Below are 14,887 nucleotides of genomic sequence, written 5' to 3'. Positions count from 1 at the left end.
AGAACATGGTGCTAATGATAGCTAAAATATAATATTTCCAAATTATTTTCTTTCAGAAAGCATTTTTCTATAAAATTTTCTAAGTGCATATAAAACTAATAACTTAATGTATGCTCAAATATTCATCACTCAGTTCTGACCATGATTCACATGTAGCAAATCTGGTTTCATCTTAGCTTCCTGTTTATCTTCACTTGGTACCCCATTTTATTTTAAAGAAAACTCTAGCTATTATATAATTTTAGTATATATATCCCTAAATTATAGGGAGTCAGAATAAACAAAAACACACACATGCACAAACACGTACAAGAGTATAATTATATCTAAACAAAGAAAACAATAATTCCTTAATACCAATATTTCATGTATCATATTTCTTCAATGGTTTTTAATCCTGTTGTGCATGTTTATGTACATATGTGTTTATACATGTGTATATTAATTTCTTTCAATCAAGATACATAATATAAAAAATTTTGCATTCAGTTTATATGTCCTTTAATTTCATTTTATCTTATTACTTCTATGTCAGTCTGTTTCCTTGCAATTTTTATGGATCATTATCAGTCTTGAAGAAACTGAGCTATTTTCTCTTTAGTTTGCAATCTGAAATTTGCTCATAGCATCCCTGTGGTTTTGTTCTGCACATCTGTCTGTTCCCTGTATTTGTTATAAATTGGCAGTTTGGTCTAGGAGACTCAATAAGATTGAGGTCCAGTTTCCTTTTTTTTTTTTTTTTACAAATATCCTACAACAGTGGCACAGTACACTTCCTTCTGGAAATGCATGACATCAGGTTCTCCTCTAATTCTGTTATGCTAGCTGCCATGATGATCATTACATAGGTAACACAAATTTGTTAAAAATTTCAAGAGATGATTTCTCATTCTCTGGTTCCTTCCTATTTTGGTAGCTGGGATAGTTCTATAAACAGAAATTTCTCCATTATTTGGTTATTCTGGAATATACTTCATATCAGAAAGGCAGGATTAAGAATTAATTCTTTCCTTCTATTATTGACAAATAAGATATTGGTTCCTTAACATCTCTAAAAGTAGCCATTGAGGTATTTTTAAAAACATTATATGTCATGACTTTAATCACATTGTAGTTTTTTCTGTCCACTGCAGCCATTATATTCACTGTTACATGGATAATCCTTCCTTGGCCAGTGGGAGTGTCTTCAGGTTGGCTCTCAAGATTTTTTTGACACAGCTTCCAGAACTTTCTTGCTTTCTGATAATTGCTACTGATAATTTTTTCCAGAGGTTTCTGTGTATTTTCTGTCCCAACTCTAAATTATCCATTTCTTCAAAAAGTATTGGTTTCCTTTTAGTTAGAAATTGTAATATTGATACATCACAATCCAGTGTTAGGAATTCTCATTGCTACTGGATTTACTACATGTTTGGGGTTTCATCAGACATAGTTTGGAAAGGAGTGTTTTTAAAACAAATATTTTATGAGTTCATACTGCTGTTTCCATTTCAAAAATAGAGCATCAAGTTTTACTCAAGGCCATTATTTTTTACATTTTTTTCTCCTTTCTCTGACAGGATGACATTTTTCATATTAAATGATTTCATCATAATTAGCCATTGCTTTATCTGGAACTCATACACAAAAGCCCCAGAATAACAAGACCACCATTGTTATTATAATTACATTGCAATTATGGTCATTGAAAACAATTTAATATTATTTTTCAGTTCTTTTTGTTCTTAGGAATGTGAAGTCAAATTAGTATGATTAAAGTCACTTAGAATAATTCTTCTTTGGAAGACATGCCACTAACCAGATATATATTTGACAACATTTGCTTCCATTTACTTTCAAAATTTAGACTTGCCTTTTTAACATTTAATTTTGTCTTATTCTATATAAAAAGGTATCAAACTCAATTTCACAAAAAATTGCATATTCAAAGAAATTTGGCTTTTATACCTGTTCCATTCATCCTATTCCCTTATTCTCCTACTGGTAATTTAAAGTAAAAACTTTTATGGTTTGTTAAACTATTTTGTTAATATAATCTTATTGTATGTAGTTTTCCCTCCTAATCTTTTTCATTCACATTGCAGTAACATTACATTTAGAATTAACATAAAATTAGCATTGGTCCTCAATTGGATATGATTCTTTCTTGCTGAGGACATGTAGCAAAAATGTCACTTGGGAGGTATCAGAAGATATATTTCATTGTCACAACTGGACAAAAGGATATTGCTGACATTTAATGTGGCTAGGGATTTTGCCAAGCATACTACAGTGCACAGGACAATCCCCACTATCAAATAATAATCTAATCCAAAATGTCAATAGTGATATTGTTGAGAATCCTGCAGATAATGATGATGCAGCAGCATAGAGATACTCTTCCAATGGGCAGATGTATCATTGTTGATTTAATTAGTCTTCTACTGGCATTCATTTAAGATATTTCCAATTTTCCCTCTTAGAGTATGCAAAAGAGCCTTGTGTCCATGTCTTTTCATATTTTTGCTAGCATATGTTTGGGTTCTAGAGTTGGAATTGCTTGATGAGAGGATTAGTACTTTTATAGTTTTGTTAGATATTTCTGTATTTTCCCTTTCCAAAGACTTATCATTTTGCATTGACATAACAATATATAAGAATGGTTGTCTCTCACAGTCTTGGCAACAGTATGTGGAAAGATGTGGATTTTTTTATTGTCAATCTGATAGATGAGAAATGACATCTCAGTGTAGTTTTTAATTTGCATTTTTCTTGTTATGAGTAAGGTTGAGTATCTTTTTATATATTTAAGAGTCATTTGTATTTCTTTTTCTGTTAAACTATTTTTATCAGCTCATTCTTCTATGGTTTAGCTGGTCTTTTCCTTCTTTATTTTTGGAAACTTGGTGATAAAAATTGCAAATGTATTTTCAATTTTTTCATGTATTTTATTTTGCTCATAGTGATTTTTAGGTGAAAGGTGAAAAAAATCAACCTTTTCCCTTATTATTTATGAATGTTATTTATTTATTTGATATTTCATTGATTCATTGGTACTTGTGAAATTACAGTCTTTTTAATTTTGATTCAGGGTCCAACTGATTTGCTCAGTCTCCTTTGGATTTGCAATGCTGCTAACTCAGCCTCCCAAGTAGCTGGGGTTACAGGCATGTTCCATAGTGCCTGGCTGTATTTCTGGGCGTTATGCTACAGTTTAGAATATTCTATGTAATATTGTGTTAATAGATGAACAAACTCATCTGAAAAAAATAGCACTTGTATATTTCCTTTTTCTTTCATTTATATTTCTAATTCATTCAGAATTTTTCCTGGCATATTATGTGAGGAATGAATCCAGTTTTATTTTTTTTCCACATGGCTGTGCATTTATCTCAATGCCACTTTTTGGAGGACTATTACGTTCCATTCATTTGAGAAGCCATTTTAATCTATATTTAATTCACATATGTAATTAGTATATTTCTGGATTTTCTATTCTGTTCCATTGGTTCATCTGTCTTTTCATGTACCAATATCAAAATGTTTTAATTATAGAGGCTTTATGATATGTTTTGTGTTTGAAATAAGCCCTCTTTTATTTTTTTCCTTAGTTTCTTGGCTATTGTTGCTTATTGTTCCTCCTTAAAAACTTTATAATCAACTTATGTAGCTCAGGAAAGAAACTTGATGGTGTTTTAATGGGAATTATGCTAAAAGTACAGATTGACTCTGGGAGAATTGACTTCTTTATAATGTAGTCCTCCTCTCCAAGAACACAGAATGTTTTCTCATTTGTTTAAATTTACTGTTTTGCTTTTCTGGGATATTTTAGTTGCTTCAAATATGTTTTGAGCACTTTTTAAAGGATGTGCTATCCTAAGAGGGATCACATTTTCAATTGTTATGGTTTAGATATGAGATCTCATGTGTGGGAGTCTACAGAATGGGAGCAAATCTTTACCACAAGCACATCAGATACAGCACTAATCTCTAGGATATATATAAAGCACTTAAAAACCTCAACCCCCAAACCTCAAATTACCCAATCAATAAACGGGCCAAGGAACTGAACAGACACTACTCAGAAGAGGACATACAATTAATCAACAAACATGAAAAAATGTTCAACATCTCTAGCAATTATAGAAATGCAAACCAAAACTACTCTAAGATTTCATCTCACTCCAGTCAGAATGGCAGCTATCAAGAATACAAACAACAACAATAAGTTTTGGCAAGGATGTGGGGGAAAAAGGCACACTCATACATTGCTGGTGGGACTGCAAATTGGTGCAGCCAGTCTGGAAAGCAGTATGGAGATTCCCCGGAAAACTTGGAATGGAACCACCATTTGACCCAGCCATCCCACTCTATGGCTTATACCCAAAGGCCTTAAAAACAGCATACTACAGGGACACAGCCACACCAATGTTTATAGCAACATAATTCACAATAGCTAAATTGTGGAACCAACTCAGATGCCCCTCAATAGATGAATGGATAGGGAATCTTTGGTATATATACACAATGGATCATTACTCAGCATTAAAGAGAATAAAATCATGGCATTTGCAAGTAAATGGATGGAGTTGGAGAATATAATGCTAAGTAAGCCAATCCCCAAAAAACAAAGACTGAATGTTTTCTTTGATATGAGGATGCTGACTCATAATGGCAATAGGAGTGGAGGGGGGCCATGGGAGGAATGGAATGGAGGAACTTCAGATAGGGCAAAGGGGAGGGAGGGGAAAGGAGAGGGCAAGAGAGTAGGAATGATGGTGGAATGAGTTGGACATCATTACCCTAAGTATATGTATGAAGACACGAATGGTGTGAAAATACTTTGTGTACAATCAGTGACTTGAAAAGCTGGGCTCCATATGTGTAATATGAAATAAATTGCATTCTGCCTTGTTTATAACAAATTAGAATAAATAAATTTAAAAAAGATCTCATGTGTAGGACAGTATAAGAAAGCTTAGAGGTGAAATGATTGCATTATGAGAACCTTAACCCAATCAGTGTATTAATTCTCTGAAAGGGATTAACTGGGTGGCAATTGCAGGCAGGTAAGGTATGGCTAGACGATGTTCATTACTGGGGATGTACTTTGCGGATATGTATTGTGTCCATGGTGAGGGGAACCCTCTCTGCTTATTGGTATCATGTCCTCAGCTACTTTCCTCTGCCACACTTTTCTGCCTTGATGTTGTGCCTCTCCTACAGGTCAAAACAATGAAGTTATACCTCTGAATCCATGAGCCCCCAAATAAACTTTTCCTCCTCTAATTGTTCTTGTTAGGTTTTGTTCTTCTTAGTCACAGCAGTGAAAAAAACTGACTAAAACATCAGTGTATCTTTTCAATTTTTTAATTTCTCTGACTGTATATATATGCTATTTAATATATGTTAAATTTATAACCTGTTATTTTACTGAAATTTCTTATCATTTGCAATTGTTTTTTCATTTATTCTTTCAAGTTTTTTTTTTTTTGCTATATAATCATACTGCAACTAGAGATAGTCTAATCTATTCCTTGATAATTCCTAGGACACAGTATATGATAACTTGTCTAATTGCATTTTCTAATACTTACAGAACAATATTAAATGGTAGTGGGCATAGTGAAGCTCTTCTCTTAATCCTAATAGGAGAACTTCTAATGATTTTCCATTCAATAATATGCTAGCATTTGTCTATATTCCAGAAAGCTATTTATTTTAAAAAATAAATATAGCTCGACCATGGCTATCCTTACAAGTGGCTACATGGTCACTCACTTTGGTACAAATATCCTTTTCTGAGTGAGAGGAAAGAGGCAGTGCTATCACTCCCAGGCCAGGATGACTTGCCTTTGGGAATGACACAGGCATGGGATGAACTCTACCCTAAAGTCTGTGCTACAAAAAGGGTTGAGAGGTGTTCCAGCAGAGTTTGGGTGTTGTTTCTATATTCAACATATGTGCAAAACCATACCAGATTTCTTTGAATGCCAACTATTTCCTTTAAAAAGTTCAAGTTAACTTACTCAAGATGCTAAAATATTTGTGTTCACAGAGGCAGTTATATTAACTGATGAAAAAGCCTTTCCAGCCAGCAAGCCTGCCCTGACCTTCATGAAGTTTCAAAGTTGATGTGCTCTTGAAAAGCTTGCCTCTTTCTGCTTGCTTTGTCCTGAGCCTAATCTACAGTCAGAACAAGTGTTTCCCTGTAAAAGACTTCCTTCTCCTCATTTGCTTTTTATTTCCCACAGTTGGGGCCATTTGTGAGTTCCTGAACTAACAAACAAAGCAAAGTAACTCTCAAAGATGTTGTGTTCAAAATGGTAATTGAAATGCCTAAAGAAGTACAATGGAATCAAAGCAGGAGGAAACCCGAATGTAGGAAGTCTCCTCAGAGCTGGTTCAATGCTGCCCACCACAAACACTTTGGGTTCTGCAGGCTCCTCTAAGCTAAGTCTGGGTAGATGCCAAGTCCTGCTTTACAAAGGCTCTTGGTATGAAGTGTCCATGGGGGCAAGTTGTAGAGTAAGAGCTCTGTCTTTTATTAGAGCCAATTAAGTTCTAAATTACTGAAAAATTCTGTTCTGCCTCTGCTGGTATTTCAAAACCATATTCAAAACATCCTATGGTTGTGATTTCAAGGTAAAGTCCCTTATATTCTCCCCAAGATCACAGGTTTTTTGTTTGAATGCACAAGTATAAAAACCATGTCAGCTATGTACTCCTTTTACAGTGTATAAATCTGTATCGTATTCATTTTATGGAATTCAATGTTCCTAGTTTACCAATGGGGAAAATATTAAGGGATGTGCTCTAAGTCACGAGAGTAAGGCTAGACCTGAACTTAGTCCTATGGAGCCAATTCTATTCATTCCATCATATCATTTCCCTGTGCATCCAACCGACATACACATCAAGAATAAATATATGCAACATGTATGTGAACCAATATGTGTTCAAATATTATGTTTTTTGCTATGGAGAAATCCTAGCTTAAAAATAGATAATGGACATGGCCATTCTCATTTCAGGAGCATTAATCATGAGATTATTTTAAATAGAGAATTCCCTGCTGCCTATGAAATTGGAATCCATTTTCAAAAACTGATTTTCTCCTGAGTTGTCAGGCACACAACTATTACATATGCTGAAATTTTATCTATTTTTTTTTAATAGGGCACCTTATATTTTAAGAATCAGCTTGCTGCCTCACTTCATCTATGTGCTGTATAGTTGTTTCAGCATTTCCTTAATCTAGACACACAAGGAAGGTTTGGGCCACTGCTTTTTTCACCTGCTGAGTGGCAGATGACACTTAACTGGATGAAAGGTAGCCCTCCATGACAGAGACGTCCCCAGGGAGGCTCTTGATCTAGGACTCATGGAACAAGCGTTAGCAAAAATGATTTACTCTCCCCCTCCTTTTATAAGCAGGTGTGGAGTGGAAGGAAGAGATAAGACGAAATCCGAATCTTCAAGGTAAAATCTGCTTTCTAAGGAACTCCAAATACGGCAGCAGAAACAGAAGTAATGGAAGCTTCAAAGGGTGGCAGTCAAAGATAACCTTAGAATGTAGGTCAAAGCCCTTCCAGCCCCAAGGAATGCTGACCTTTTGGAAGAACAGCTATGGCCAAACTCGTTTAAGTGCCTGTATGGGTTCAAGAAATTTTGGAGATTATTGGAAAGAGATTTTTCACATTAGGTGTGGCTGCAGAGTATAAAAACACAAGAAGGTTTTACTATCTTTACAAATCCAAAGCATGATTTGAATAAGAAAAGCATATTAAAAATCACAAAATTACACATCCTAAGTCCCTGAATCAAATCAATGTAACTTTTATTATTTGGCCATGACTATCTCTGCTGTCTTTGATGAATAATAATAAAAGTCACACACATAATTTATAGTTATCAGGTATGTTATTTCAATTTTAAGTTGAAAACCAGATTGCATTAATAAAGTCTGTATGTGTTCAGTACATCATAGAGTCCAAGAACATTTTCATAATATCTTTTTTAATTCTTACTATAGCTCATGATACATGTAAGGTCTGATCGCTATAAGGAAGAAAAAAAATTAGCCTTAGAGAATAAGCTACCTCCTTTGGTAACACAGAAATTGGGCAAGTGCTGACTTGAACTTGGGCCACCTGACCCTGAGTCAGTGCTCCTTCCTTTAAACCAGATGGTTTTCCTGATGAATCAAATTGTATACTTTGCAGGTATATACAGATGTGTAGGGGATGTATTTATAGAGAGATGTACCTGGAATAATATGTGGTTTTGAGAAGGAAGAACAGTGTCTGTACTTGTGCACACCTAGGCAGGCTACCTAAATGTTCTGAGCCTCAGTTTATCATTGTAAACTGAGTGTAATGATAAAACCTGATTTAACTACCCCAGGGCTGCTGGGAAATGAAACTTAAAAACAAATCTTATAATTTAAGTCTTATTATGCAAACATCAGCTATTATATATTACTGAGTTTTATGCACTGACCCTTTAGAAGTGCCATGTTGTATATTCATTTAAATTTGTTGCAAAGATGTGGTGGCTCATTGTTATGGTTTGGATGTGAGGTGTCCCCCAAAAGCTCACATGTGAGACAGTAAGAGGGATTTCAGAGGGGAAATGATTGGGTTGTGAGAGCCTTAACCCAATCAATGAATTAATCACCTGATAGGGATTAATTGAATGGTAACTGAAGTAGTAGGGTGTGGCTGGAGGAGGTGGGAATTGGAGGGTGACTTTGGTGTATATATTTGTATCTGAGGAGTGGAGTCTCTCTCTCTCTCTCTGCTTGTTGATCATCATGTGAGTTGCTTCTTTCTGCCATATTCTTCTGCCATGATATCCTGCCTCACCTTGAGGCCCCAGGAATGGAGCATGCTGTGTATGGATTGAGACCTCTTATATAGTGAGCCCCCAAATAAACTTTTCCTCCCCTAATTTTTTTTCTGGCCAGATCTTTTACTCACAGCAGCAAAAAAGTTGAATGAAACACTCATATTGGCTTGGCAGTCTCATCCCTGGTAACATATCTCTGGGGCACATGAACTCAGTGGGTTGAAGTGAGGGTTATGAGGAAGTGGTATTTTGCTCTCTTCCCAGGATGCATGACTGGCAATGAAATACCCTCATGGCCAAGGGTGGTATCATGTTTCCCAGGAGGCTATCTTTAAAATTTGTTCCTCTAATATGCCTTTCTTAGAATAGATATCAGAGATTTAATCTTGCCTTTGAGAGATAATATCGTAGTGGTTAAGAGAGCAGGTTCAGGAAACTTACTGACCAGGTAGATCACTCATGATCTACTCAGGTTATTTAACCTTGCTTTGTCTCTATTTCTCTAACTATAAAATGGGTGACAACAGTGGAATAGACATCTATTTCCACATAAACTGTCACCACAGATTTAGAAATTTAAAACAACATGCATTATTATTATTCAGGTCTTGCAGGCCTGAATTCAAGGCCCAAATCAAGGGTTGACACAAATGTGCTCCTTGCTAGAAGTGCTTAGAAATTAGTCTATTCCAAGTTCACTCAGGTTATTGATCAAATATAGTGTCTTGTGTTCTAGGACTGGTGTCACTCTTTCTTCGCTTGCTGTCAGCTGAGAACCTTTTCCAATTCTGTAAGGTCACCTGTACTCCTTGTCTGTTACCTCTCTATGTTTGAGCTAGTAATGATGTCTCAAATCCTTTTCACACTTAGAATCTCTACTTCGGCTTTACCACCTCTTTTCTGTGATTTGATTGGGCCTCCTTGGATACTCCAGTATCCTCTCCCTATCTTAAGATCTGTAACCTTGATTATACCTTCAAAGCCCCCCTTGCCATGAAATATAGCACATCAAAATCCTAAAGATTATGATGTGGACATCTCTGGAGAAGAGGAGGGCCATTCTCCTTGTAACAAAAGTAGCTGCCTCATGAAGGAATTTTGAGACTGAAATCAGTTTCCATCTTTGACTAGTGGAAACCAATTCAAGTTGCCTTTTGTCACTTTCAACATCACTCCACAAGGCTTTTCTGGCATGAAAAGCAGTCTGCCCCACACTCCTGCTTTAAACCTGGAATTTGCTATTTCTACAAGAAATCCTGGTTCCTTTCCAGGTAAATGAAATGTAAAGAGCACCATCTGGGAACTAGGATAGAATTCCTGTTAAATTTTGTAGTGTTTCTTTGTGTTTGGCGGGATGGTAATCTCACCTCCTCTGGCATTTCATTATCTCTGCTCTTTATGGGCCCTGATTCCACCTGGCTGCCCACTCCTCACCTGTCTAGAATAGCCAGTGCCCCTGTGATTCTTCATCTCATCTCTAACCAGATGCACAGACAGTACTGCCTCCCTCAACCCTTTGACCTGTTCTAAGCCAGACACCCCACATTTCCAGGCCTCCATGACATCAACATGGGGTCCACTTTTATTCTATGTTATATTATAAAGTATAATAATGTCTTTCACAAAAATTCTTTAAAACCTGTTTTATGCATAAGACTTTGTCTTGCCAGGAGGTTTCTGTAAATGCTTCATCTGAATCTTTGCAACTTGAAATCCATAATTTTTACATTCTGTACTCACACTAGGCAATCTTGGTGAGGTATTTATTTGTCATCAGATATTGTATTCTGAGGCACAAGAATCTTTTGAGAGAATTGGGAGAACAGGAAGAAACTGAAGATGAAGAAAAGGATCTCAAGTAGACACCAAATCCCTCAGGCTCTGAGTTATTGGACATTTGTGAAGTAAAATTAAGCATGTTGTTTATGGCTGTTTTGAAGCATAGATCACAGTATATTGTATCATCCCAAAAGAAAAAGAAGATATCCCAAAAAGTTACTGAACAAGTGGTTTGGACTCCAAAACATTTACTTAGTTAAGTGGAGAAGGTTCTCTGCTTGATGGTGGAATCATTAAATTGTCCAGGGTCATTCATTGGAAGATGTATTAATGGTTTCTAGAAGAAATTTAGAATGCCTTTGTCAAAATATCCTTGACATCAATGGTATTGCCTGATTCAGAGACTCATGCTTGTCACCACAGCCAGGGAAGCCTTGGTCAATGTGAGAGAGGCCTCGATTAGCAAAGGCTGGGAAGGTGGTCAGGTCCAACACAGGTCCACAGAGGGGTGGTTTTTCTGATGACAATAACATAATGATGACTCAAAAGTTTATATTTTAGAAACTGTTAGTTCTTACTTAAGAAGGTAATGCTTCTAGAAACTGACTGAGATACTTTTGACAAGAAATCTCTTGATACCTTTTATTAACCTCCTTAACTTGGCCCTACCAAGGGGGACTTCCAAGTTCATCCTAATTTTCTAATTCCTTTGAAAAGGCTAACTATGTTAGTCTGAAATAAAATCAACAAAATGGGACTCAAATAATGGGTGCTTTCAAAATCTTGCAATATATGCTTCATGTTTAAATGAATGCATATAAGACATCTACATTTAAAACTCTACATCACTAGCTGCTACAGCGGTGCACACCTCTAGTCCTAGCTACTTGGGAGGCTGAGGTGAGGGTCACCTGAGCCCAGGAGTTCAAGACCAGCCTAGGCAATGAAGTGAGACCTCATTTCAAAATAAACAAATTAATTGGTAATTAAATTTAAAAAGCACATTTTAAAAATTAAAACAACAACAACAATGACAACTATATAATTTTGATCTCAGGCACCAAGTACAGCTGCAAGCATATGTATGAACTTAAGTACTTGTGGTACAACTGCTGTTAAGTGATTTCTCATCTGGTCCTAATGGAATTCTAAAATAAAACTTTTGTTAATTTTTTTCTTCTTTCTTTTTTTTTGTTGTTGCTAACATTAATCAGTTGTATGCTTCTGAGATACAGACTACATTCCTACAGACCCTGCTGATGTGTCATGTCTACAGTTCATTCACTTACACTAAAATTACTTAATGAATATCTATAACATTCTGGGCACACTGAATATCATTTATTTCAACCAGTATAAAACAACAAAGATAAGTCTGGAAATGAATTTGATTTTATGCTTGATTTGTATTTTACTCAAATATATCTTGGGTTTTTAAGTGGCAATAAAAAGTTAGGGTTGGATATGCTGAGAAGTAGCTAATTTTAAAAATCTAATTTAAATTTACAAAATGAATTAGCACTAAAGATGTAGCAATTCTGCAGGTGGGTTGTTCTATATTAGTCTTCAGAGCAGGCATTGAGACTGTGTTTTCTGTGGGATCACCTTTGCATAGGTCTAGATTAAGTCTTGAAAATACCCTGGGGCAGGATGGTTGGTAGGAAGACCATATAATTTATTGTCCCGGCGGGGACAATTTTCAGATGAATGGGGTATTATTGAAGATTATGCCAGCACAACATGGGGAAGATGGCATTCTTTAAGGCAAATGGGGTCATATGGTCATCCCAGGTACAAGGAAGTAACACAGGTTGGAAGATCTGGAACTGTCACACACTGGCTTTCTTATCACGTGCAAGTCACTCCCCTGTTCTGGGTATATTCAAATGAAAAGTAAAGAGATTGTTCTAAAATGAACTCTGCTCTTCCTTCAAATTCTACCATTCTACAATTACTAACAAACTTAAAGGAAAGAGTCTCATAATATTTTCAAAACAGCTTCGGATTGCAATGCAGTTGGCTAGACATGAACATGAAATTCTCTCTCTCTCCCCCTTTTACCAGTGTGTACTTATAAAAGCTTATGTAACATTTAAAATAAATTAATGCTTGCTTCCAGGTTAACAAAAATTTCAACCTCAGTATCTGAAGCATTGTGTTGAGAAAGATCCTGAGGATACATCTGGTCTCAGGAGGGGAAAAGGCTTCGATCAATTAATGATGTCTTTTGGACCATGGGAACAGCAGAAAGAAGGAGAGAGAAAGACAGGGGTTTACAGCATAGGCATGTGTTCCAGACCTCTACCATAAGTGTGCTAGATCTCTGGTGCTAAAAATAAAACAAAACATATTTATCTCAAATTGTCTGATGTTGATGTCTAGCATTGTGTTACTCTTATTTAGGAAGAGGTACTGAACCATGTGAGAAGCCTGGAGATTTTTCACTTCTGACTTTCAATGCCCTTTAACTCGGACTCAAGAAGCAGAGTATAAGAAGCCGTCCCCATCTTTGACTGCATGCTGGAATCAAAGAATCCCTGGGGATGGGTCCCAGACATCATTGTTTTCACCTCACACCTACAACCAGGGGATCCTACTGTGAGCCAGGAGAAAGAGCACTGGCACAGATGTTAGAAGCAGGAGAATGGGATACCTAGATTCCAGACCTTGTTCTTTATTAGGGCCAAGTGACCTTGCACAGATAATGTATATTTTAGTAATTTCTACATTGCTGTGTCCAAATAACCTGACAAGAACAACTCAGAGGAGGAAGTTTATTTTGCTTCAGGGTTTCAGAGGTTCAGTCCATGGTTGGCTGACTCCATAATTCTGGGTCTGAGTAAGGCAGAACATCATGGTATAAGGTCATGGCAAAGGAAAGCAGCTCAGGACATGGCAACCAGGAAGCAGAGAGAGAGAGAGCTCTGCCCAGCAGGGAGAAAGTATAAACCCCCAAAGCATACCCGCAGTGACCTATTTCTTCCAACCACACCCTACTTGCCTACAGTTGCTCTATTCAAGTTAATCTACTCAAGTTAACTAATCCACCAAATAGGTTCCAGCTCTCATAATCTAATCATTTCACCTCTGAACATTCTGGCATTGGCTTACATATGGGTTTTTGTGGAATACCACATGCCCAAACCATAACAACATCAATCTCTATAAGATGAATTTGGACTTTTAGGTATTCTCTAGCTTTAAGTTTTGTGACTAAAAAATGAGGAGGTGAAGAATCTCATGGAGTGTTAATGCAGACATCATAGATAAACTCATCTTTGCAAATTCAAGGAAAATCGATTTGCTGTCAAAGAGATAAACTTTCAGTAACTGATAAGGAAACAAATATGTCTCATTCTTTCATGCATGAACAATCATAATTTCTTAAAAGAGGCAGTTAAGTGATATAATGTCATTGACAGAGCCCTTTGTTTTAGTTTGTTCTTGAAAATGATTTTTTTGAACACTAGAAATCTGTGGACATAATTTACTACTTCCCAGACATGTTTTTCATTGCTTGCAATTTTTACTTTGGCAGGTCTTTCTGCATTCCTGCTATTCAGTAACTTAATCTTACCTGAGTGACAGCAACATTTGTCCCATCGGTGACTTCCACACTCATGTTATAGATGGACCTCTGTTCTGCATCCAAAGGTTTTGCAATGACAATTGTCCCAACACCCTTCTCTGCATCAAAAGAGCTGTCAAAATTCCCTCCTGATGATTTCACAGAAACAGTATGAAATTAGCACATCTAAGAAATTATTACATGAATTAAAGCATATAACTTTAAAGGAGCTCTTACATAGAAATACTTTCTGACAGGCATCCATGTAGCTTAATTTTGTACATCTTAAAAGGGACCTCTTTATTTCTAACTTAATTTATATTTCAAAATACAGCCTCTATAATATATAACAAATGTTACCAAAAAAAGAATGTATTGCAAAGAAAAACTTCAGCAGTAATGTTGGAGTAGTGAAGCATAAATTGACTCCATAAAATATTTAGAAAGCTAATGTCCCTTAACCCCTTATGGCTTCTGTGCTAAGAATTTGAAGATGCTTTGCTTTTTCCAAAATAGACTAAGTTATAAGTAAATGAATAGTTCAAATATTATTAATAAAAAAGAGTAGACTTTTTAAAATCTGTTCTGGTATTGATGGTAAACATTTGGCTGGTCGAATTCAGATTCCCTCAATTAAATGTCAGAAACAAAATTATGAATATTGGGAAAAAAGGGAAAGCAAAAAAAATTGAATTTCATATAAAAAGTTTT

The 14,887-nt window shown here is 36.0% G+C and overlaps 1 protein-coding gene across 9 annotated transcripts in view; it reads right to left on the bottom strand.

The window, feature by feature from the left end:
* Fat3 (FAT atypical cadherin 3) overlaps window positions 1-14,887 on the bottom strand; it is a 624,627-nt gene that overhangs the window by 99,843 nt on the left and 509,897 nt on the right. For all 9 annotated transcript variants that reach the window (XM_058584984.1, XM_058584983.1, XM_058584987.1 and 6 more), the window contains one exon: window positions 14,186-14,325. In XM_058584984.1, coding sequence (XP_058440967.1) covers window positions 14,186-14,325 — 140 coding nt within the window. The remainder of the gene's footprint in view (window positions 1-14,185; window positions 14,326-14,887) is intronic.

This window comes from Marmota monax, unplaced genomic scaffold, assembly GCF_021218885.2.
Source record: "Marmota monax isolate L192 unplaced genomic scaffold, Marmota_monax_Labrador192_F-V1.1 WCK01_AAM20220418_F8-fsc00104, whole genome shotgun sequence".
NCBI classification, from domain to species: domain Eukaryota; kingdom Metazoa; phylum Chordata; class Mammalia; order Rodentia; family Sciuridae; genus Marmota; species Marmota monax.
The sequence above is the reverse complement of the archived record's forward strand: the minus strand, read 5'-3'. Positions and strand labels throughout refer to the sequence as shown.